The sequence below is a fragment of the Elephas maximus genome, chromosome 19 (genome assembly GCF_024166365.1).
Source record: "Elephas maximus indicus isolate mEleMax1 chromosome 19, mEleMax1 primary haplotype, whole genome shotgun sequence".
Lineage (NCBI taxonomy): Eukaryota > Metazoa > Chordata > Mammalia > Proboscidea > Elephantidae > Elephas > Elephas maximus.
In genome coordinates this window covers 16,989,259-17,014,433 of record NC_064837.1, presented here as the reverse complement: position 1 = coordinate 17,014,433, position 25,175 = coordinate 16,989,259, and the positions used below count along the sequence as shown (strand labels likewise).

General features: G+C 39.1%; 1 protein-coding gene across 4 annotated transcripts in view; it reads right to left on the bottom strand.

The window, feature by feature from the left end:
* ANKFY1 (ankyrin repeat and FYVE domain containing 1) overlaps nucleotides 1–25,175 on the bottom strand; it is a 94,317-nt gene that overhangs the window by 46,375 nt on the left and 22,767 nt on the right. For 3 of the 4 annotated variants that reach the window (XM_049861239.1, XM_049861240.1, XM_049861243.1), the window contains exons 3-4: nucleotides 21,910–22,028; nucleotides 2,113–2,248 (exon numbers count right to left, since the gene is read on the bottom strand). In XM_049861239.1, coding sequence (XP_049717196.1) covers nucleotides 2,113–2,248; nucleotides 21,910–22,028 — 255 coding nt within the window. Of the gene's footprint in view, nucleotides 1–2,020; nucleotides 2,249–21,909; nucleotides 22,029–25,175 lie in introns of those variants that run through there. The other variant, XM_049861242.1, reaches the window with a different exon arrangement.

Genomic DNA, 25,175 nt, shown 5'->3' with positions numbered 1-25,175 from the left:
ATATTAAAATAAAAAAAGTATACAGATGCACAAAAACAGTAAAACTAATTTTTAAATTACACCACAAACTCCTATCTTTGGTATCAATCCCATGTATGTATGTGAGAGACAAAGAAAAAAAAAAATACTGAAAGGAAAACAACAAAGGGTTAACAGTGACTGAACAGATGGTTTTAGTGTTTTTTTTTTTTTTTTAATACTCTTCTGTAGTTTCCAAGGAGCTCTGGTGGCACAGTGGTTAAGAGCTCAGCTGCTAATCAAAAGGTTGGCAGTTCGAATCCACCAGCCGCTCCTTGGAAACCCTATGGGGCAGTTCTACCCTGTCCCACAGAGCCACTGAGTTGGAATCGACTCATTGCCAACAGGTTTGGGTTTCTGGGGAGGTTTATGGTTCCCATATACCATACAGTGCACATGGTTTATACTTTTATAATCAGGAAAAAAAATCATTATATTATTAACTATCATTTTTTAGCATAAACTAATTCTCTTTAAAAAAAAAAAAGTCTTTTCTTGATAATATTTACCAAAAAATATTTCCCCTCCATAAAACTGGTGGCATTTCCAAATCACCATGACTCCTAAGTTACAAAAACGAGCAACATCTGCTTCATAATTTAACTGCACGTGTTTGTCAGAGCCCTTTCACTTCCTATCTCAAATGTGTAATTTCTCCTGCACACAGCAGAGGGCACTCTGCGACCTTTTAAAAGATTCCACTCCCTCCATCAGGGCTCTTACCAATACCAGGACAGATAAAACTTAATACCCATAATCCAACAGTACAAAACCCAAGCACCTGGTAATGTTGATAGTTAGGAAGCCTAATCGGTCAATAAATATCCAACATTTTAATCAAAGAATCCATTATACAGATCACAATTATCTAAACGACTTCAAACTCAGGGCATTTTTATCAAAGCAATTTAATTTATAAGCAAGTTTGACAAGGTCAATGGGACAAAGTGCAGCAAATCTGAAAAAATAAAGATATAAATCACACTCAGTTTAATTAAAATCATTCTCATTTCACTCTCAGGTGGTTACAAAACTCACCAAAACAAACAAAAGAGGAAAGAAAGAAACATGAATTGCAAGGCCTCCACAGCCAAGCTGTTTTGTTAGCCTAGTGCTAGGTGTGTATATGCCTACACAGCTTAGACCTTTCTGCTTTTAGTGCTGGATTTAGGTGTTAAAATGCACTTGGGCCCACATCAGTTACAGGTAGCCAGGGGTAACCTGCCTCAGATTGTTGTGGGGCACAGTGGACCGTCCCAGGGGAAACGTCAGCCCAGCAGTAAGAACACAGCACCCGCAGCTCCAGATAGCAAGGTCTCTCTTGGCTGTCTGAGGGCAACACAGCAACAGGGGGAGAGTCTCTTGATGGCTGAAGCCACCCTTTCACCCACCCGGGAGAAAAGCCATCCCTTCTCACACCCAGGAGTAAAAAAAAAAGCTTATTAAGCAATGTAAAAAGATGCTACATCTCCAACAGACACTCAGGGCACTCTGCCTGGCATCCACTTGAACATTTTGTTTTCTGTTGTTCCAAAACACCAACCCAGGAGAGCCACAGAGAAAACATACAAGATAAAGAACACAGCACGCTCTATTTCCTTGGGAAGCTAACAAAGCAATAAACTTATATGAAAAGAGATTTCAGAAACACTGGCTATGAAACCATATTCTCATCTATTAAACTGAGGCCCTACTGTGTTTCTAACAAAGAGAATATGACCAAGGACTTCACCCAGGTAGATAAATCAGAAAGTAGAATAAAATGTCAAAGGAAATAGTACAGAAGAGAAAGTAACGCATTTGGATACTAGATTATATTATGTCATATTAAACTTAACAGTTCATGCAATTATGTAATTTCAGGTAACAGACCAGCGAAAGAAAAGAGAACAGCTAAAAAGCTTTGGCAAAATTTAGCTCACAAGGTAACACAGGGCAAGGGAGGTGACAAACTCTCTCCCCACCATCGACTTTAAGAGAACACCTTGCAAAAGTTATTTACATTAGCAGAAGCAGCTGTTTTCCCAGAGCTTGGCATAATTCAAGCTCAGCCACCAGCATCTGAGGTGCTTGAATCTATCTGCTGTGACTTGCCTCTCCCTAAGGAGCTGGAGTTGGAACCGATTAGCTAGTTTCATCAGTTCGGTCAGGAACACATCATCTTCTCTGAACTCCAACTCATCCGTATAGATCCAACGAAGCATTGTCATTGTCACCTCAGGGTTAGCATCTGGTTAAAGAAAGAAAGGAGACAGAAAAGCTGAAAAACAAAGCACCAGATGACCACTCGAGCGTTCCTGAGGGGCTTCTAGAATTTGAACCTAAAAAAGTAAATTATGGTACATCCAACTCAATAAAATATTACACAGCCAGTAGAACTGGTGATTAAGCAGTTTGGACAGCATCCAACTCCAGAAAAGTTTTAAAGTTCTTCACGGGGCAGTGAGTACAGGATCGCTGTGACTCAGAATGGACTTGACAGCAGTGGGGTTTGGGGTGGGGAAAATGGACCTCCCAAAGATATCTCAAATAAACTGAGGGAAAATATTTGAAGCATATGACAAAGAGTTTATATTCCAGTAAAGTGATCTTACAAATGAAAATAAAAAAGATAGACACCCAAAGGAAAAATGGGCAGTGGACATAATTAGGTAATTCACAAAAAATAAATAAGAATATCAATAAGCATTACCAATAACCAAATACAAAGTTAAACTAAAATATATTTTTTGTCTCTCAGACTAGCAAAGATTTTTTTAAGTACATAATTTTTTACACAGCAATTATAAACCCCCAAATCAGATCCACTGCTGTCAAGTCCATTCCAACTCACAGCGACCCCACGGGGTTGCCTAGGCTGTAAATCTCTACGGAAGCAGACTGTCACATCTTCCTTCCAGGGAGCTGCTGGTGGTTTCAAACCGCGACCTTTCAGTTAGTAGTCAACTGCTTTAACCACTGTGCCACCAGGGCTCCTTACAGCGATTATACATGTGCATTAATATCTGAAGAAAATAATTAGGTAAATATACAGAAATGTATGTACTAAGATATTCAGCACAGTATTATTTTTAATAATGAAAAACTGGGACTAAAACTTAAGAGTTCCACAAAGGAAAAAAGTAAATAAGTTATAGTGTAGTATATACACACACTGGAAAATTCTGCAGAAACTATAATTATATAGATCCATACACAACATATATAAAACTGGGCAACATTTTATGCTGTTGCACGTGGGGTCACCATGAGTTGGAGTTGACCCGACGGCAACTAACAATAACATATACAACATAAAAAGATATTCACTAAATATCAAGTAAAAAGAAGTAGGCCATATCTCCTGAAGTCTTCTTAAAACCAAACAAGAGTTTAGCTTAACTAGTAAAGAATGTCTGCCTTAAGCACTGTGCTCTTTTAAGATCTGTCTACATGGAATCAAACCGACAACAGCAACTTGAAAGATCAGATAGGGGCTTTAGGAGGCAGTGAGTTTTTGTTAATGGGGAAGGAGCAACTCAGAGAACAAGGGTGAGGATGGTTGCACAACTCGCAGAATGTAATCAATGTCACTGATCTGTACATGTAGAAACTGCTGATTTGGCGTATGTTTTCCTGAGGATATTCTCAGCAAAAACAACAAAAATAAAATCAATTATATTAAAAGAAAGTAGGCTTAAATTCACATATATTTGTGATATATATTGTATATACAAATATATGTGTGTATGAGAATCTATCTACACACACATATACAGTTTTGTGTGTGCGTCTATGTAATGCATCTATCTGGAGAGAGAGGCTGGAAAGATACACACTAAAATATCAACCCTGGTAGAATTCATAATAAATTTTTTTTTACGTTATTTTTTCCCTGATTATTATTTAATGATATGCACTACTTGTGTAATTTTTTAAGTTAAAATAAAGACTACACACCAATCTGGGGAAATGCTTGGGATGAAAACTGTAGCATAAAACATCTAAATTATGTCAACCAGAGTCAACCTCTTGATTAATCAGGATAAGGGAAGGGAGGGTCAGAAGACCACTTAAAATTATGGTTTATACCAGTGGTTTGCGGTCCTGGACAAGCAGAATCAGCGTCACCTGGAAACTTATTAGGAATTCTAAATTTCAGGCCCCACTTCAGACCTAATGAATCAGGACACTCTGGGGTGGGGCCCAGCATCAGTGTTCTAACAAGCCCACAAAGTAATTTTGATGCCCGCTTATGTTTAAGAAACTATACTCACTTCTTGATTATCTAGGCTATACGGGTAAGGTGCAGTACAGACCAGAGATACCTTACCTAGTAATTAAGCAGAAGCTGATTGGTTCTGATTAACTCCCTCTCCTCCAATTATAGTGGGGAAGAGGGGGCTGAGGGAAGTGGTGTCCAATGAGTGGAATTCAAGGTTCCTAATTTACCTGCAGCCAGGTTAATTCATCAACACCCCCGAAAACAACCAGATATTAAAAGAAAGAAAAAAAAAGGCACAGTAAAAAGTAAAATAAAGAGAATGCACACCAAAATGTTAACAGTGACTACGTTAAGGTTCATTTTTTCTCCTTTGCTCAAACAAACTCATTGCTGTCAAGTTGATTCCGGTCCACAGCGACCCTACAGGGCAGAGTGGAACTGCCCCACAGGGTTTCCAAGGCTGCACTCTACGGAAGCCGACTACCACGTCTTTCTTCTGCACTTCTTTAAGATGTTTTAACACAGAGAAAACATTTTAAAATCAGATGGAAATCTAATTAGATATATTTAAACAATTTACCTAGAGAAGAGTTACTTCAACTAAGCTGTATAAGGTATACTGACTAAATTTTGGAAGTGGAGTGAATTTCCAGGCTAGCTTTGTAAACTGGATTTAAGACCTCAGCAGTCATATTAACGAGAAGATATATAGGCCATGTGATTTGTGCGGAGTCAGTGGCATTACTAGGGAGGGATACACACCACACAAGGTGACGCTGTCAGAGGGGGTGACACCAAAATGACTGCCTATACAATATTCCTGTAGTTTTTTTTAAATCTTTTTTTTTTTTAATTTTTATTGTGCTTTAAGTTTACAAATCAAGTCTCTCACACAAAAACTTATACACACCTTGCCACATACTCCCAATTGCTCTCCCCCTAATGAGAGAGCCCGCTTTCTCCCTCCACTCTCTCTTTTCGTGTCCATTTCACCAGCTTCTAACCCCCTCTACCCTCCCATCTCCCCTCCAGACAGGAGATGCCAACATAGTCTCAAGTGTCCACCTGATCCCAGAAGCTCACTCCTCACCAGCATCCCTCTCCAACCCATTGTCCAGTCCAATCCATGTCTGAAGAGTTGGCTTTGGGAATGGTTCCTGTCCTGGGCCAACAGAAGATCTGGGGGCCATGACCACTGGGGTCCTTCCAGTCTCAGTCAGACCATTAAGTCTGGTCTTTTTATGAGCATTTGGGGTCTGCATCCCATTGCTCTCCTGCTCCCTCAGGGTCCTGTAGTTAGTTTTAACAACCAAAACATTTTTCATAAGCCCAGTATCCATATACTATAAGGCTAAAACTCTTTGCTAATTTTCTTTTTGAACCTTCTAATGTACTCTGGTCAGAGCTGTCATTATTACCCAGTTAAAAACGACCTTTAACTCACGTGGTTTCATCTGCACATGCTACAAACACACGCAATTGTTTTCGTTGCTGCCAATGTTTTTACAGTCACTGATTTTGTCAACATTTCTGTTTTTGGCTACAGTATTGTGGTAATTAGTATTTGTGAGCCTGTATCAATAACTTTCCTGAGAATGAAGTAGTAATTAAAGGAAAGGAAGGAGTGATACACGGGAATTACAATTTATGGTAACATTAGTACAAAAAACTTTACTAAGGATTCTGAAAGATCTGCTAAGGGAGGAGGTCTGTGGAGGGCGAGGGGTGACACCATAAGTTCGCACACTGGGTGACACCAACCCTAGTAGCACCACTGTCCAGAGTCACCAAAAATGCCAAGACACACATTACTTCTCTCATTCAGCCCCACCTTAGAAAGACACGTTATTCCTGCCTGAGGAGAGCGTGCCCAACACCATCGTCCTCAAACATTTTCCCTGCAGTAATTTTTTAAATTCTGTTTTAAAACTTGGTTGGTTCCCTCCTTCAATTGTCCAAGCAATGAACTTGAGCTGTATAATTGATAAACCAAAACCTGAATAATTAAACAATTTTCAAAAATCCCCTTCAGCAGGGAATTCCTGGGAGCTCTCAATATTTCAAATTATAAAATGAGGTTCAAATGATCACCAAGTTTTCCCACTCCTTCTTCAACTCTTCCCTTAATCTACAAAGTATACTGAGAATAAATCCATTTTGAGACTCAGACTTTAGCAGCCAAGGAATAAGGGTGGGCCAAGGAGGAAACTAGTATTTTCTGTGTACTTTTTTTAGGCAAACCGTGCGGCCTATCTGCTTCAACCTACTTCAGTTAGTGGCTGTAAAAGCCAGATGACAGCTAAGCCAGGAGTTATCTTTAAAAGGAATGGACTCTGTGAAGTAAAACCAGTTAGCCTCCATGACCTTCACAGCACATCGGCTGCTAACTGCGATCACCACTTAGGAGGCCCAGCACACAATCTGGTAAAAATCTCTGACTTCCAAGGACAAAGGGGAAAAAAAAAAAAACACCCACACTTCTGACTTTGTTTCACTGCAGTCCCGGATGCATACAGTCACACTCTGTAGACCTTGAGATTTTCTACATGGCCTAGTTTTTGTTTGAATTTGAAATAACTGTTTTACAAGACATTTAAAAAGAACGGGAATAATTTTATCTCTATACAATTAACCATAAAATGAAGTATACTGAGCAAATTAATTTTGTTACTTAAATCCTGTATTTAATCTGCCAGAAGCTGAGGAAGATGACTCCGGTTACACCGAATTCTCTCTGAGGTTCCAACTATTTTTTCTCCATCTATTTTACATACTGTGTTTTTTATTCATAAAAAAAAAAACCTTGGTAGACTGCATCTTTTTATAGTAAAAATATCCCTTTAGTCAGTTTAAGGATTCACCATGAGAATATAACTTCTTGGAAATAAAAACAAGCCCCAAACCATGCTTCTAAGTAATCCCTGTGTCAAAAAGAAATCAAACAATAGAGGTTCTAGTTCTGTTACGGTAGCCTAACAAACAAACCAACTCATTTTGACTGGTTATAGCTAAAAACTCTGAAGAGCATCAAAATTAATTTTCAGGATCCTAAACAGTAACAAAAGCAGCTGAATTGTGGGGGAAGGCAAAATTTAAAGAAGCAACCACACTGGATAAATTTCCTGATTGATTTTTTTCTCTGCTATGGCTTTGCCTAAAGGTGGGCCCCGGTCAAGGAGCAGCAGTGCTGCGGTGATTGTGAGGATGGCTAAAACATCAGTAAAAACCCATCCTTCCAGCCAGATGAACCAGGAAAAGGAGCCGCTGGGGGCCTGAAGAGTAAGGAGAGAATCTGCAATGAACAGAACCAGAGGAGACTATCCTAACTCTGTGTACGAACCCCCAGAAGTCTCAGGCCATATCTGAACTATGCATATAGGGAATATGCATAGTCAGTGCCAACCCAGCTGTAAGAACTGAAGCAAGATTTAAGCCAACACCCACAGAAGGTAAGGCAGAACCTGCAGTCTGAGCCTGAAGAGATTCAGCATTTTCCAGAGGGTTGTAACAGGACCTGGAGTCTACACAACACAACATTACAACATCCAGGATAAAATCCGAAATTATTTGACATAGAAAGAACCAGGAAAATGCAGTCATTTCTCCAAGAAAAAGACAATCAACAGATGCCAACCCTGAGATGACCCAGAATTTCTGAAAAACACAACAAAACTGACAGAAGAAACAAAATTTTAACATCCCTGTATCTATTAAATAAATTTAAGGTGTTATCAAAAACCTCTCCAAAGAGCAAACTCCAGACTCCGATGGTTTCAATAGTGAATTCCATAAAACATTCAAAAAAGAATACCAAGCTTACAAAACTCTGTCAAAGAACAGAAGATGAGGGATTTACTGATTGACTCATTTTATGAGGACTGCACAATCCTAACAGCAAAACCTGACAAAGGTATTACCAAAAAAAAATTATATGCCAATATCCCTCACAATTACTGATGTAAGATTCTTTAACAAAATATTAGCAAATAAGACCCCCAACAACATACAACCCACACGAGCTACAACGTCTTCAAACCTGACACCACAAGAACTAGATGGTGCCCTGCTACCAATACCAGCTGTCTGACCAGGGCTGTCTGACCAGGAACACAATAGGAGGTGCCAAATAGAATGGAAGAAAACTCAAATTCCTTTAAAACTCAAATTTCTTAAAAAGGCCAGCCTTACTGGACCGATTGAGACTAGGGGAACCCCTGAGACTATCTCCCTAAAATAACCTTTGAACATGGAATTGAAGCTATTTCTGTGAGTCACCCTTCAACCAAAAAACAGACGGGCTTATAAAACAGTATCCCCCATGAGTAACGTGCTCCCTTAAACAATGAACTATATGAGACCAAATGGTCAACATTTAACCAAAAGGAAAGCTTGGGAGGGAAAGGGAAGCTTAATCATTGGGAGCAGAACAAACGGAATGGAAATAACGACAATGCTGACTCGTAAGAACTGTAACCAGTGGCATGGAACATTCTGTATAAAAATTGTTAAAAGGGAAACCTAATTTGCTGTGTAAACTTTCACCTGAAAAACAATAAAATATCATTTTAAAAAAAGAACCATGTGTATAAATAGAAACAACAACAACAACAAAAGAGCCAGCGACATACATAAAAAAGACCAAGTAAGATTTATCCCAGGAATGCAAGGTTAATTTAACATTAGAAAAATCAATGTAATCATATTAACAGCATAAAGGAGAAAAACTATATAATCATTTCAATAGATGCAAAAAAAATTCACAAAATTCAACACCAATTCACCATAATTTGTTTCAGAAAACTAGGAATACTCACGTCGATAAAGGGCACCTATGAAAAATCTACAACTGACATCATACACATAACGATAAAAGATGTTTCTCCCTGAGACTGGGAACAAGGCAAGGATGCTCGCTTTCAGACAAATTATTTGTATTGAGATTATATATAGAACCTTTAAAAATCAACAGGACAGCCCAGTTTTGAAAAGGGCAAAAGATCTGAACAGACATTTCACAAAGGAAGATATACAAATGGCTAATAACACATGAAAAGATACTTCAACAGTATTAGAAATCAGGGGAATGTAAAATAAAACCACAATGCACTCCACATCCATTAAAACGGCTGAAACTTAAAAGACAAAAACAAAACCAAGTGTTAGCGAGGATGTGGAACAACCGGAAGCTCTTAAATGCTGCTGGTGAAATGTGAAATGGTGCGTCCATTCTGGGGAAGTTTAGTAGTTTCCTAGTACTAACCAAAACTAGCAAACGATCTGGCCATTTCGCTCCTAGACATTTACCCAAGAGAAACAAAAACATGTATCTACATAAAGACCTGTCCACAACTGAACACGGTAATTTTATTTGTAATAGCCCAAAACTGGAAACAATTGTCCAACAGGCAAATGAAAAAACGTGTGCTATATTCATACAATGAAATATAAACATACTACAACATATCAAGATTTTAGGTGAATCTCAAAATCTTTATGTTGAGTGAAAGAAGCCAGACAAAAGGAACTATATGCTCTGTTACTTCATTTTTATAAAAGTCTAGAAAATGCAAACTAATCTACAGTGGCAGAAAGCAGATCAGTGGCCGCCTGGGGACGTGGACAGAAAAAGGGATGGATTACCAAGAGACATGAGGAAACTTTCGGGGAGATGGAAATGACTGTTGTCTTCATTGCAGTGATGGTTTCACAGGTATGTTTATATGTCAAAACTCATCAAATTGTATACTGTTTATGTGGACAGTTATTATACTTCCATTATAAAGTTGGGAGGAAAAAACAAAAGTGAGAAGCTGCACTGCATTGTGACTACTACTGGCATGGATACTGCAGTCTGGGTTCAATCCCCAGCTGCAACACTTATTAGCTGTGTGACCTCGGGCAAGTTTTTAACACTGCTATGTTTCAGAGTTTCCTCATCTACAAAAGGAGAATAAACAATAGTGCTGACCTCAAAGTGTTATTCTAAAGATAAATTAGTCAATATATGTAAAGCACTCGGAACAGAACACCATATAGTAATTGCTACATAAAAGTTTGCTATTATTATTACAATTTCAAAATTAATCACAATGAAAACAGTACCTATGAAAATACTTTAAATGCAGCCAGATTCATACTATGATAGAAGTCATACACGAAAAGAGAGAGTAAAGGGAGGTAGCGGGCTATCTCATTAGGTGGAGAGCAATTGGGAGTATGTAGCAAGGTATATATAAGTTTTTGTGTGAGAGACTGAGTTATTTGTAAACCTTCACTTAAAGCACAATAAAAATTTTTTAAAAAGTCAAACTTATCAGAAAATGAGACAAAACGTAAATTATTCAACTGAAAAAGAAAAAAGAAATTAAGCCAAAGGCATTCCAAAGAAAGATTCAATAAGGTTAAGAAGAAATTACTGAGTTGGCTAAAGAAAAGAGGGAAAAAAAAAAATTCAATGAACCCAAGCTAATTCTGGAATAAACAAACTTAGCAAATCTAACCAAAGATTAAAAAAAAAAAAAAACAAAGATTAGAGAGACAAAAACACAAGAAGAACATCAGGACTGAGGAAGGGGACAGAGCCACAGGTAGGTTTTTTCAGGCCCTAAGAGAACGTGATGGATCCCCTGTCCGGCAAACAATCTCCACGGCTGGGAGGGCACTCCAGAAGCTCTTGCTATTTAGGGCTTCTTTTTTCTTATCAGTATTTTGGACAGAGAATATTACTTGGTAATAAGAAAAATAAACTTTCAAAACAGTTGTGGCTCCCCTTACTCCGTTCTCCACTGATTAACTCCTTTCTCTTTCCTTTGTCATTCACTTTTAACCTAAAAAAACCCGAAATCTAGAATCTCTGGGGTGAGGCTTAGGCATGTTTTAAAATTCCTCACGTGATAGCAATGTGCAGCCAAGTTTCAGAGCCAACTCTTTATCTCTTTGTTATTCAAAGTATAGTCCACAGACCAGCCCCATAAGCTTCACCCAGTAGCTTGTTAAAAATGCAGCTTCTCAGGCCCCCACCCCAGCCCTCCTGAATCAGAATCTGGGTTTTAATAAGATCCTCACGTACTTTAAAGTTTGAGAATCACTACTTTGGCCCACTATTTAAATATGCTAACAACCCTGTAGGCATTCTTCTCCCCAGGAAAGCTGAGATTCATTCAGACAGGCTAATTAACTTGCTCTCTCCATTTATACAGCTAGTAAGTGGCAGAGTCAAGGATACGAACCGTGACTAGCAGAGTTCAAGGCCTATGCCAAAGGTTCCCAAACTTTCTCTGTTCACAGTGCCCTTAGCATCTCGAAAATTTTGTCACAGCACTCCCTAGACCTAAAGAAACATCTAACAGTTCTGCTTAAGTAGTCAGGTTTAAACAACTTAAGAAGTACTTATATGGAGCCCTGGCAGCACAGTGGGTAAAGCAATGGGCTGCTAACTGAAAGGCCAGCAGTTCAAAACCATCAGTGGCTCCACAGGAGAAAGATGTGGCAGTTTGCAGCCTTGGAAACCCTATGGGGTCACTGAGTCAGAATCAACTCGATGGCAGTAGGTTCTTTTGGTGATAAGTACTTATATCCTAACAATTTAATAGCTACTTGAAAAAAAATGGAAATTTAAATTATTACTTCATTCTTTAATAACCACAAGTACTTTTTAATGGGATGTGTGTACCTGTTAGGCATCACACAGCTCCTCAAACCTTGGAATCAGGCCCAACACTGGTACCCTCATATCCTGCTCCACACTGATCTTCGTATGCTACTTGCTCCGTATCACACTGACTGCCCAAAACCCAGCTTTGTAAAAATATGACATTGTATTCGTTATCTACTGCAGCATAACACATTATCCCAAAACTCAGCAGCTTAAAATAGTAAGCATTTGTTATATCACACAGTTTCTGAGGATCAGGAGTCTGGGAGCAGCTTGGCTGGGTGGTTCTGACTCCAGGTCTCTCAAAAGACTGCAGTCAAGCTGTCAGCCAGGGCAGCAGTCATCGGAAGGCTTAACTGCAAGATCCTCTCCCAAGATGGCTTACTGACATGGCTATTGGCGGGAGGCCATAGGCTGTTTGAGCGTTCTCCTGACATGGCAGCCAACTTTCCACAAAGTAAGCAATCCAAAAGGGAGAGCAAGAAGGAAGCCACGATGCCGTTTATGATCCTATTTCTGAAGTAACATGTTGTCACTTCTGCCACATCTATTCATTAGTGGTGAGTCATCAGGGACAGCCTATACTTAAGACGAAAGGAATTAGGCTCCTTCTCTGAAGAGAGGAACATCAAATATGTGGGCATATTTTAAAACCACCATGGATGTCATCAAAAGGAACACAGTACAATCTAGCACTGGAACTGAGCAACCTTGAGCTAATAGTTCATGCAGCATCCAACAGATGTCGAGTACTGCTGTGTTTCTCTTGAAAATTTAAAATATCAACAGCGCCCCTGTGCCTCTGCTGTAACACCTTGGGGTGCCCTTAGCACAGAGTTTGGGAGCCTGTGCTCTTCCACTGAGTGGTGCAGCTCCCCAGGTGCTGCGTCAGTGCACAGCTTTCCTAACCAGACTGAAGGAGGAAGGAAGGATGCTTTCTGCTCTCTGAAATAGCTTCACAGGACCCTGAACACATTCCAGGAGAGCTGACTGAGTCATACCATAAGCTCTTATGTCAGAGAACCATAACATCTTTGACTATAGAAAGCCTGCAAGAAACCTCTTGCTTCAAGATAGCCCTTCTAAAGCATCTGAACCTCTCACAGTGTTAGTTGCTACTAGTAAATTTAGTTGCTACTATTAAAAGTGCTATAAAGAGGCTATGAACAAATCATTTTGCCTGCAGTAAATGGCTTTACTTTACAAAGAAGTAAATACAGTGTTCTCCTGGCCTCAAGATTTGTTACCATGTGTAGCTGCAGTCATATTCTTTGTCTTCCCAGTTGATCAATCAGTATCTTTACAAACTTCTATCTTGATACTTAAAATAACTGATAAGAAACAAAAGCAAATCTCTACCTTTTCTCTTCATATTTTGAAATAATTCCAGACTTAGAGAAGAGTCGCAGAGTTCCCACATACCCTCCACCCAGTTTACATAACCACAGCACAATGGTCAAAGCCAGATAGTTAGGATCAGTACAATACTATTAACGAATTACAAACCTTATTTTAATTTTGCCAATTTTTCCACTAATGTCCTTTTTATGGTTCAGAATCCAATCAAGGACTCAACATCACATTTCGTTGTCCTGGCTACTTAATCTCCTCCAATCTTTAAGAGTTCTCAGTCTTTCTTGTCTGTTATGAGCTTAATAGTTTGAAACACACTGGACAGTTACTTTGTGGAATGTTCATCAATTTCGGTTTGTCTGATGTTTTCATGTAACTAATCTGAAATTATCTAATTATGGTAAGGATCCCACAGAAGTGATTGTGCCTTTATCAATGTATTATATCAGGAGAAAAACTTTTTTTTTTTTTTTTGAACAATGTAAGATTTAATTCCAAAGCCAGGCAAAGACACCATTAAAAAAGAAAATCATAGACCAATATCCCTCATGAACATTGATGTAAAAATTCTCAACAAAATTCTAGCCAACAGGATCCAACGGCATATCAAAAAAAAATACATCACAACCAAGTAGGATTCATACCAGGTATGCAAGGATGATTCAACATTAGAAAACCAATCAATATAATCCACCACATAAATAAAACAAAGGAAAAGAATCACATGATCATCTCAATCGATGTACAAAAACCATCTGATAAAGTTCAACATCCCTAGTGATAAAAACTCTCACAAAAATAGGAGTAGAAGGGAAAGTACCGCACATAACTAAGGGCATCTACACAAAACCAACAGCCAACATCATTCTTCATAGAGAGAGGCTGAAACCATTCCTGCTGAGAACTGGAACCAGACAAGGATGCTCTTTAACACCATTCTTATTCAACACTGTATTGGAAGTCCTAGCTAGGGCAAGAAAGTGAAATAAAGGACATTCAAATTGGTAAGGAGTAAAACTATCCCTACTCACAACAACATGATCCTATACATAGAAAATCTCAGAGAATCCACAAGAAAGCTACTGGAAATAACAGGATTCAAAAAAATGGCCGGGTATAAAATCAACATACAAAAATCAGCCGGATTCCTCTATACAAACAAAGTGAACTCCAAAAAGGAAATTAGGAAACCAATACCATGTACAATAGCCCCCAAAAGATAAAACACTTAAAAATAAATCTAACTAGGGATGTAAAAGACTTATACAAGAAAACTACAAAATACTACTGCAAGAAACCAAAAGAGAACTACATAAATGGAAAAACATACCGTGTTTATGGAAAAGAAGACTTAACATTGCAAAAATGTCAATAACACCCAAACCAATCTATGGATTCAACACAATACTGATTCAAATTCCAACAACATTCTTTAACGAGATACAAAAACTAATCATTTTATATGAAAAGGAACGAAGCCCTAGATAATTAAGCATTACCAAAAAAGAACAAGGTAGGAGGCCTGACATCACCGTATCTCAGAACCTACTATACAGCCATGACAGTCCAAACAGCCTAGTACTGGTACAGTGACAGATACATAGACCAATGGAACAGAATTGAGAACCCAGAAGTAAATCCACCCACCTATGGACACCTGATCTTTGACAAAAGGTTGAAGTCAATTAAATGGGGAAGAAAGAGTCTCTTCAACAAATGCTGATGGCAAAACTGGATATCCATCTGCAGGAAAATGAAACAGGATCCATACCTTATACCATGCACAAAAACTAACTCAATGGATCAAAGACCTAAATGTAAAACCTAAAACTATAAGATCATGAAAGAAAACATAGGGACAATGCTAGGGGGCCTAATTCATGGCATAAGTGGAATATCAAATGTTAACTAAAGATGCACAAACTCAGGAAGATAAAACTAGATGACTGGAACTCTCTAAAAAATACTTACGCTCATTAAAAAACTTTATCAAGAGTGTAAAAACAGAACCTGCAGACTGGAAAAAATCTTTGGCAATGACATATCTGATAAAGGTCTAATCTCTAAAATATATAGAAAATGTCAACTCAACAACAAAAGACAAACAACCCAATCATTAAACGGGCAAAGGACATGAACAGATACTTCATCGAAGAGGGCATTCCGATGGCCAACAAATTCATGAAAAGATGCTCCCAGTCATTAGCCATTAGAGAGATGCAAATCAAAACCATGATGAGATACCATCTCACCCTGCAAGAATGGCACTGATCAAAAAAACAGAATACAATAAATGCTGGCAAGGTTGTGGCAAGATTCGTACTCTCATATGCTCCTGATGGGAATGTAAAATGGTACAATCACTATGGAAAACAATACAGTGCATCCTTAAAAAGCTAGAAATAGAAATGCCATACGATCCAGCAATCCCACTCCTAGAACTACATCCTAGAGAAAGAAGAGCCATCACATGAAGACATATGCATACCCATGTTCACTGCAGCATTATTCACAATGGCAAAAAGACGGAAACAATCTAAGCGTCCATTAACAGATGAATGGCTAAATAAATTACGGTACATACACACAATGGAATACTACTCAACAATAAAGAACAATGATGAATCCGCAAAACATCTCACGACACAGATGAACTTGGAAGGCATTAATGCTGAGTGAAGTAAGTCAAGCACAAAAGGACAAAAACTCAAGAAAAGGTTTACACGCAGAAAGAAACAATCTTCAAGGCTCACCAGGAAAGGGAGGGTTGGGCAGGGGAAACCACTAACTAAATAGTAGACGTGTGTGTTAACTTTCGTGAAGGGAAAGGCAATACACAATATAGGGAAGGTTAGCACAACTTCACTAAGGCAAAGGACACTGCTGAGACAGGAAAACCAGACAAATGGAAATGGGGAATCCTGCGGGGAGGGGGAGAGGAGGAAGGCGGAGAGCGCTGACACATGGTAGGGATTACAACCAGGGCACCAAACAATCTGTGTATCAATTTCGTGAACGGGAAACTAATATGCTCTGTAAACTTTCACCTAAAAAGCACAATAAAAGGAAAAAAAAAAAAAGAGATTCAATAAATTTGCATATAGCCAATTACTTTTAAAATACCTGACACATAATGCCTGTGGTATCTTTGTCAACATGTGCTAAAATTCTTATGATAATTAAGGAGTTAAAGTTGTGTTTTTAATTTTAAGGTTCAAAAGAAAAAGGTGGAGCTCCTGAAAGTCACTGTATCTAAGAATGTAAATTACATGGGAGCAGGAATCTTTGTTTACAGCTTTACCTCCAGTATCTTGAAAAGTGGCTGGCACTCAACATTTGTTATGTAAATGGAATAATTCTGGAGAAACAAAACGCAAAAGTCATGAAATGAATTTAACAAGTCTGATAATATGGAAAAAGTTCAACCATGTAAAACACAGCTTTGATGCGATTTATACATTTGTTTACAAGGGCCTATTTTCAATCTCCCTAAAATCGTTGGCAAGACTTGCAGAGTTAGTGATTCCACGTATCGCAGAACAAGCAGGTTTCCCAGGCACTCAGCTGCTGCAATCCCTGATTCAGGCAATCATGCCTCCACCCAGACAATGCAACAGGACTGCTAGTCAAAACACCCAGGAAACGTGACCAGATCCACACTGCCTATGGCGCTACCACCGTAGAACCATTCCTCATGACACACTTCACAGATAAACTTTAGAGAGAAAAGGGAAGATGCCACAGGCTCTACTATCAGCTATCTTGTAGGTGTCTGATCTACCAAAGCCACAAAAACCAGTTTACCTTGAAGTGGAGTGCTCCTGTAAGCAAGCCTTACAGCAGGGGTCAAACCTTGATTATTATTTACAACAGGAGGAGAGTCAGGGACATTTAAAGGTATTAATACTACACTTCCCTAAACTCTAGAAAACCTCCTGATTCACAGTGAAACAATCTGGTAGCCGATAATCACTGAGTTGAAACTGCTCATAAATGTTATGATGTACTGAAAAAGTTCAGCAAAAAGCAAAATTTTAAATTCAATGTTAAAACTAGGCTTTGGATGCAATTTTCTGTAATCTTAGAAAATTTTGCTTGCTCCAGTGAGCAGACACATTTTACTTTTCCCATTCTTATTCATTCTAGCTGGATTCAGTATTTCCAATTATAAATAAAACAATAATGAACATCTATGCTGTCTCAATTACCTACAGAAAATCTCAGAAGCCAGATGATGAGGTAAAAAGAACATTTCACAGCTCAGTTCTATAACTGTTTTCTAAAATTGTCATGCCCATTTTTTAATGTCAGTGCCAATGTGCACGAGTACCAATTTCATGAGGCTCACAACTCCTGGATCGTCAAATTTAGATAATGTTGATACCAAAGGATAGTAATTTACTCTTAACGTTTTTCCTAATAAAGCTGAATATTTTTATTATCTCTTCTAGTCTTTGTAAACTATCTGTTCATATAATCATGTATTTTGTGACAACCACCTCATGATCTAGTGGGTTTTAAAAGTTATCCATAGTTCTGTTACATATGGAGTCAAAGATATAGGGACTCAAAAGATTATACTTATAAAAAAGAAAAGCTATGCTTGAGAATTCAGTCACGTAGGCCGGTGCCCTTCCAGTGAAGGTTGTTTCCCAAGCACTTTTAGTTATCGGCACAAAGGCATATGCACGTGTATGTCCCTATTTGTGTGTTTACAACTCTGCCTTATGGAACTCATAAGGAAAAAGAGTTCACTCATAGTATAGATGTATTAGACATCTACTCTCCTAAATCCTTGAGGTAAATACCTACTGCCTTGGTTATCTAGTGCTGCTATAACAGAAATACCACAAGAGGATGGCTTTAACAAACTTATTCTCTCACAGTTTAAGAGACTAGAAGTCCAAATGCAAGGTGCCAGCTCCAGGGAAAGGCTTTTTCTCTCTGTTGGCTCTGGGGAAGGTCCTTATCATTAATCTTCCCCTGGTCTAGAACCTTCTCACCACAGGGACCCCAGGTCCAAAGCATGCGCTCCGCTCCTGGCTCTTCTTGCTTTGTGGTAATGAGGTCCCTCTCCTCTCTGCTTGTCTCTTTCTTTTATATCTCATAAGAGACTGACTCAAGATACAACCTAATCCTGTAGACTGTGTCCTGCCTCATTAACCTAACTGCCTCTAATCCTGCCTCATTAACATCACAGTGGTTAGGATTTACGACACATATGTAATTACATCAGATCACAAAATGGAGGACAACCACACAATACTGGGAATCATGGCCTAGCCAAATTGACACACATTTTGGGGGGACACAATTCAATCCATTGCATTTCACCCTTTGGCCCCCCCAAATTAATGTCCTTGCCACATGTACAACATATTCACTCCATCATATCATAGTAAAAGTCTTAAATCAAATCCAAGTCCAAATTCTCTTCATCTGTGAAATCTAGAATACAAATTATCTGCCCAAAGTACAATGCTGGAATAGGCACAAGGCAGGCATTTCCATTACATATGGAAGAAATGGAGGGAAAGAAGAGATAAGAGGCATCAAGCAAGTCAGAACACATTACATTAGCTCTCAAGGCTTGAAAATAATCCTCCATTCTCTGAGACCATTTAGGCAGTGGCCCTGTCCCAGACTCTGGGTGTTGGCCATACTCTGAGTGGAGGCACCTTGGCCCTCGACTTCAGCTCCACCTTTCAGGCCCACTCAGATAGCAACTCCGCTTCCTCGGATTTGGGCAGCCCCATTCTCCTAGTCCCTCTGAGTGGTGATCCTACTCCCTCAGCCCCAGCAGGCCCCCTTCTTCTGCTCCTTGGGTATGGCAGCCCCATCTCCTTAGCACTGGGCAGCGGATTCAGCCCCATGCCCCTGGCATTCATGAACAGTACCTCCACGCTCCAGAACCAAGTTGGTAAAGATCTATCTGACTCTTTGAAACCTAAAAGGCTGTAGCCCCACCCCCCTTTGAGGCCCAGCAGACCGTGATTCCTCTCTTTGAGACCCCAGAGATCTGGACCGATCTTTTGAAACCAAGGCAGCTCTGCCTCTTTTGCTCCTTGACTCTTCAGCTTTTGTTTCCTGGTTCCGTGGCCTCTATGCCCTTTGCCCTCTTGGACCAGATCTGCCTCTGCCCTGCTCAGGCAAGTATTACAAATCTCTTTAGCTCCACCAATAAATGCTCTGAGGTACTCCACTTCGCCAGGAAGCCTCCTGCCCAAAGGCACTTAGCTCTCTCGCTCCATGGGTCGGCTTCCACATCATCTCACGTTGGTCTCCTGGTTCTGCTGTTTCTCTGCCGCTGCTTCTCACCATCTGCACCATCTCCAGTGTTATAACCTCACTTCCTTCTGAGCCCTCACCAGAACTGTCTTTGATGTCCGCAATTCCACCGACAGTCTCTTCAAGGCAATCTAGGCTTTTACTATTAGGCACCTTAAAACTCTTCCAGCCTCTACCCACTCACAGTTTCAAAACCACTTCCAAATTTTAGGTATCTGTTAGAGCAGCACCCTACTCTCAGTACCAAACTCTGTCTTAGTTATCTAGTACTGCTATAACTAAAATACCACAAAAGGAGGGCTTTAACAAATTTATTCTTCCACAGTTTAGGAGACAAGAAGTCTCAATTCAGGGCTCTAACTCCAAGGGAAAGTTTTCTCTCTCTGTCGGCTCTGGAAGAAGGTCCTTGTCATCAATCTTACCCCAGTCTAGGAGCTTCTCAGCACAGGGACCCTGGATCTAAAGCATGTGCTCCGCTTCCAGGCTCTTCTTGCTTGGTGGTGATGAGGTCCCTCTCCTCTCTAATCACTTCTCCTTTTTATATTTCAAAAAAGATTGGCTCAAGATACAACCTAATCCTATAGATTACGTCCTGCATCATTAACCTAACTGACTCTAATCCTCCCTCATTAACATCATACCCAAACCAAACCTGTTGCCGTCAAGTCAATTCCAACTCATAGCAACCCTATAGGACACAGTAGAACTGCCCCATAGAGTTTCCAAGGAGCACCTGGTGGATTCGAAACACCAACCTTTTGGTTAGCAGCCAAAGCTCTTAACCACTATGCCAGCAGGGTTTCCCATTAACATCACAGGTTAGGATTTACAACATATTAGATTTACAACACAAAATGAGAGATAACTACATAATACTAGGAATCATAGCCTAGCCAAGTTGACACACATTTGAGGGGGACACAATTCAATCCTTAATATCTACTTAATCTTTGTAACACGGCTTAGGTGTCAGCCACTTATGATACATTCCTTGTCACCTCAAGTTAGCTTCTTCTGTACCTCATACATAAAACAATTACATTACTGTACATACGGCCCTGGCCTGAAATAATTTGTTAACAACCTGTTTCCTCCAACAGAGTATGAGCTCCACTATGCCAAGGGCCAGGTCACAGTCACCTGGGTTCCTAGCATTGCACATGAAAGACAGGACCTTCTGAACGGGCAAACCTTTTGAACAAAGATATAATTCAGCAGAATTTTCACACAGCCAATCCCTTCTGAAAACACTTCATATCTTAATGCTCACCATATGTTACAATTCTCATGACTATTAATAGCAGAATTAAATTAATAATTTGCTTTTTATCTTTTTTTTTTCCTTTAATGGCAGTTAAGTAAATTACTGGAGCCCTGGTGATACAGTGGTTAAGCATTCAGCTGCTAACCAAAAGGTTAACAGTTCGAGCCTACCAGCTAAATGAAAATGTGATTTAAAGTCAGGTTTTAAAAATGATGTTTTTAAGCCCGCTTACTACCATACCAAAGCAAAACCAAACCCACTGCTGTCGAGTCGATTCTGACTAATAGTGACCCTATAGGACAGAGCAGAACTGCTTCATGGGGTTTCCAAGGAGTGGCTGGTGGATTCAAACCGCTGACCTTTTGGTTAGCAGCCGAGTTCTTAACCACTGTACCACCAGGGCTCCATTTACTACCGTACATCCCTAAATTCTATACAACATAATGTGGTATAAAACAATTAATAATAGCAGTTAATAGCTGAATGCACCAATTCAAATTCTGAGGATAACTGATGGTCATCTTTTTATGCTTCTTTTGAATTCAGTTCTTGTAGACCAGGAAAAGTACTTTGGCAGATATTATTAAATTTTAAGCAACTTTAGAGCAGGACTTTTTCCTGGAGCGGAGGAAAAAAACTTTCTACATATGCTTCCGTATTTATAATATACTACTATAAGAAAAGAGTTTCTGGACAAACACTTATATCTTATAAATTATAAGAACACTGCAGATACTCAGATATTTACTGATTTGTTAATTAAACCAAAAAACCAAACCCACTGCTGTTGAGTCTATTCCGGCTCATAGCAACCCTATAGGACTGAGTAGAACTGCCCCACAGAGTTTCCAAGGAGTGCCTAATGGATCTGAACTGCCAACCTTTTGTTTAGCAGCTGTAGCTCTTAACCACTACACCACCAGGTTTGTTAATTAGCCAGGTACTAAACAAAGCATCCACTAAAGTATAGCCTACTGACTCACTAATCATGTAACTAATCATGGACACTACCAACTGATAGTGTTCTACTTTGATTAAACTACAAGTATTATAAAATCAGACACTATAACCTTTTGCCAAGAGTTCTTGTGCTGGCAGTTTTGAGGCCCTGCCTGGCCAGAGGCTCACCTGACAGGTCCAGCTCCTGGGTGGAAGACAAGTTGGACAGACTCCAGCTGTCACTGCGGGCTGCCAGGACAAACTTGTGAGCACTGATGTGCCTGCCCCCAACCTTTATCTTCAGATCACTGATGGAGAAAATATTCACAGATATAAAAAGAGCAATGTCATCATAACTCCATACAGTTACGATAAGTCTATGGTTACTGATTAGTCAACATGCATCTGCACAAGAAAAAAATCCACAGAAAAATTATTTCCATATGCTAGCACTGAATTCTGATGGGTCATGTTTTATAATATGTTGCTAGACATGTTTTCTCTATCTCTAGCTTCTAGCTTTAGTTCACATGGGATGCTCTGCTCCCAAAGGTATCCCCTAGTGGGAGGCTTAAGGCTGGGAACCTACAAGTAGAATGATTACTATTCATCACAATCTGGAGAAGGCTTTATGCAGAATAAATCAAGATGAATCACCAGGGAGAGGAAGATGGACAGCTGAGAGATTGTAACAACAGCTCTGAGGCTACGGTGCTGCTATATTCCATATTAATGTTGAAGTAAGGTTAACCAGAAAATCTACCAACACATCAGCTTTGACAAAGCAATACCTGGACTCCATGTTCTCACTGGTCATTTCTTCCTCAGCATTTATAAAGACATGGGGTGAGGAGAAATTTTTTTTTCAAAACGTGTTTCCATATTTGACGTACCATTATGAGAAAAAGCTTTCTGAATAGATATGTACGTTTAACTCTGAAATGACAAACACCAAGGGCGGAAAGCATCTGGACCATTAACAAAAACTTACAGATGACCCACTGGGCTGACAAGAGCCCGTGCCATATGGCTGCTCTGGCAGCAAACCAAAGCTCGCTAAAAATGCTTCAATTACGATCATCCTGCTTGTACTTATGATTTCAAAAATTTTATATTCCCCTTTAGAATTACTTATTAGATTGGAAAGCCTTTAGAAACTAAACCCATTTAAAAGGAGACCCAAGCAGAATGTTTTTATATAATGCTTAATCCCGACACGTTTTGCCCCACAAAAGCACTGTCTACAACATACTTTATGATCACGTTACTGTAATCACTGTATTAGTTCTATTAAAGGCCAAGCTGCAACTAATTATTATCATCACAGATTAACAGGGTATTTAGTATTTATTATTTCTAATGAAAACAGGAAGCTGGTTATTTACAAAGCACAATATTAAAACTCTAAATTTACTTAAAAAGTATCACAATCTAATAACTTAAATCAATTTTCAGTATCTCTACTGATTCAATTACAAGCCTGACTTTTAGCTGCAAAATCATAAAATGAATATTTCTATGAAATTCGTACCACTATTTATGAATGTCAGGTCAAACTTTTTTCCTCTTTTGTAGTCTGATATACTAAATGGAAATAAAGATAAGAACTTCATTAATAATTTCTAATAATAATTTTAAAAAGCAACTCAAAAGTGGAAAATCTGACAAGTCTATGAGTACTCTATGCAGAAATAATTAGGAGCCTAGTAATTTTTTGTATTTCATTCTAGTCAATTATAAAGTATTTTTTAAAATATGGACACCAGGATGTTTTTACTGGAGAAGAAACACAAAGAGGTTCTTGTCAGAGTTTCTCTATCAAACACTTCAATGGCAAAAACTATAAGCTTGGTTGGTAATAGAATTAATGCAATGAATAACTACATAAAACTATCAGTTTTATCTACCTATGGGGCAAAGGAAACCCTGGTGACGTAGTGACTAAGAGCTACGGCTGTTAACCAAAAGGTCGGCAGTTTGAATTTACCAGGCACTCCTTGGAAACCCTGTGGGGCAGTTCTACTCTGTCCTTTAGGGTCGCTATGAGTCGGAATCAACTCAACGGCAACAGGTTTGGTTTTGGTATGGGACAAAAGTCTTCTGAATTTTTAAGTAAAAATAAAATAAACATACCAGCTTCTTCCACATTTCTCAATTTAACAATTTTAAAACCTAATTTTGCAACATGGATGAACCCTAAAAGACATTATGCTGAACAAAATAAGTGAATTACAAAAGAACAAATATTGTATGATCTCACTTTTATGAAATGACAAGAATAAGTAAATATACAGAGGCCAATATTCCTTGGTGGTTACTGGAGTGGGGGTAAGGGGGAAGAGATGGAATCATTCTCTAGATAGTAGTCACTTTCTGCTTACGGTGATGGGGAAGGTGGCACCAGATGTGGGTGATGTTTGTACAGCTTGACTAATATAATTAATGCCACTAAGTTGTACCCAAGAAACAGCATGAAGTGGCAAATGGTATGTTATATATAAGCAGCCCTGGTGGCACAATGGTTAAGTGCTCAGCTGTTGACCAAAAGGTCGGTGGTTCGAACCCGCCAGCCGCTTTGCAGGAGAAGAGACCTGGTGATCTATTCCCATAAAGATTACAGACTAGTCCCTGAGATTATTGGACTAAAAAACACCCTTCTGACCTGGAACTGAAGCCATTCCGGGAGACCACCTTTCAGCCAAACAATAGAAAGGCCCATAAAATAAACAATAACACCCGAGAATAATGTGTTCCTTAGAACAATCATTTATACAAGATTGAAAGGACAACATTTGCCCAAAAGCAAAGATGAAAAGGCAGGAAGGGGTAGAAAAGCTGGACAAAAGGCAACGGGAAACCCAGGGCATAAACAGGGAAAGTGCTGACACACTGGGTGGAATGCAACCAAAGTCATGGAACACTTTATATAGAAGCTATCAAACAGGAAACTAATTTGCTCTGTCAACTTTCACCTACAGCACAATAAAAAATTTTTAAAAAGGCTGGCAGTCTAGGAAACCCTATGAAGCAGTTCTCTGTCATACAGGGTCACTATCAGTCAGAATCAACTCAATGGCACCCAACAACAAATGTTATATATAATTTTGCAACAAGAATCAATGACAAAAAATAATAATAAAATTAAAATGGACTGCAGACACTGATACTACTTACACATAAACAATCACCTCCCAGGATTAATTTTCTTGGTTTGAAGAATTAGAGTAATGGTCTCGTGGGATGATCCACTCAATTGGCATAACATAATTCTTAAAATTTATGTTCTACCTCCTAGTTTGGTGGTCATGTCTGGGGTCTTAAAAGCTTACAAGCAGCCATCTAAGATATAGCTATTGGTCTTTATTCTTCCGGAGCAAAAGAGAAAGAAGGAAACTTAAGAATAGGAGAAGGAAGTGGGCTATAGGACTAACTGTCTCCATGAACCACAGCCTCCT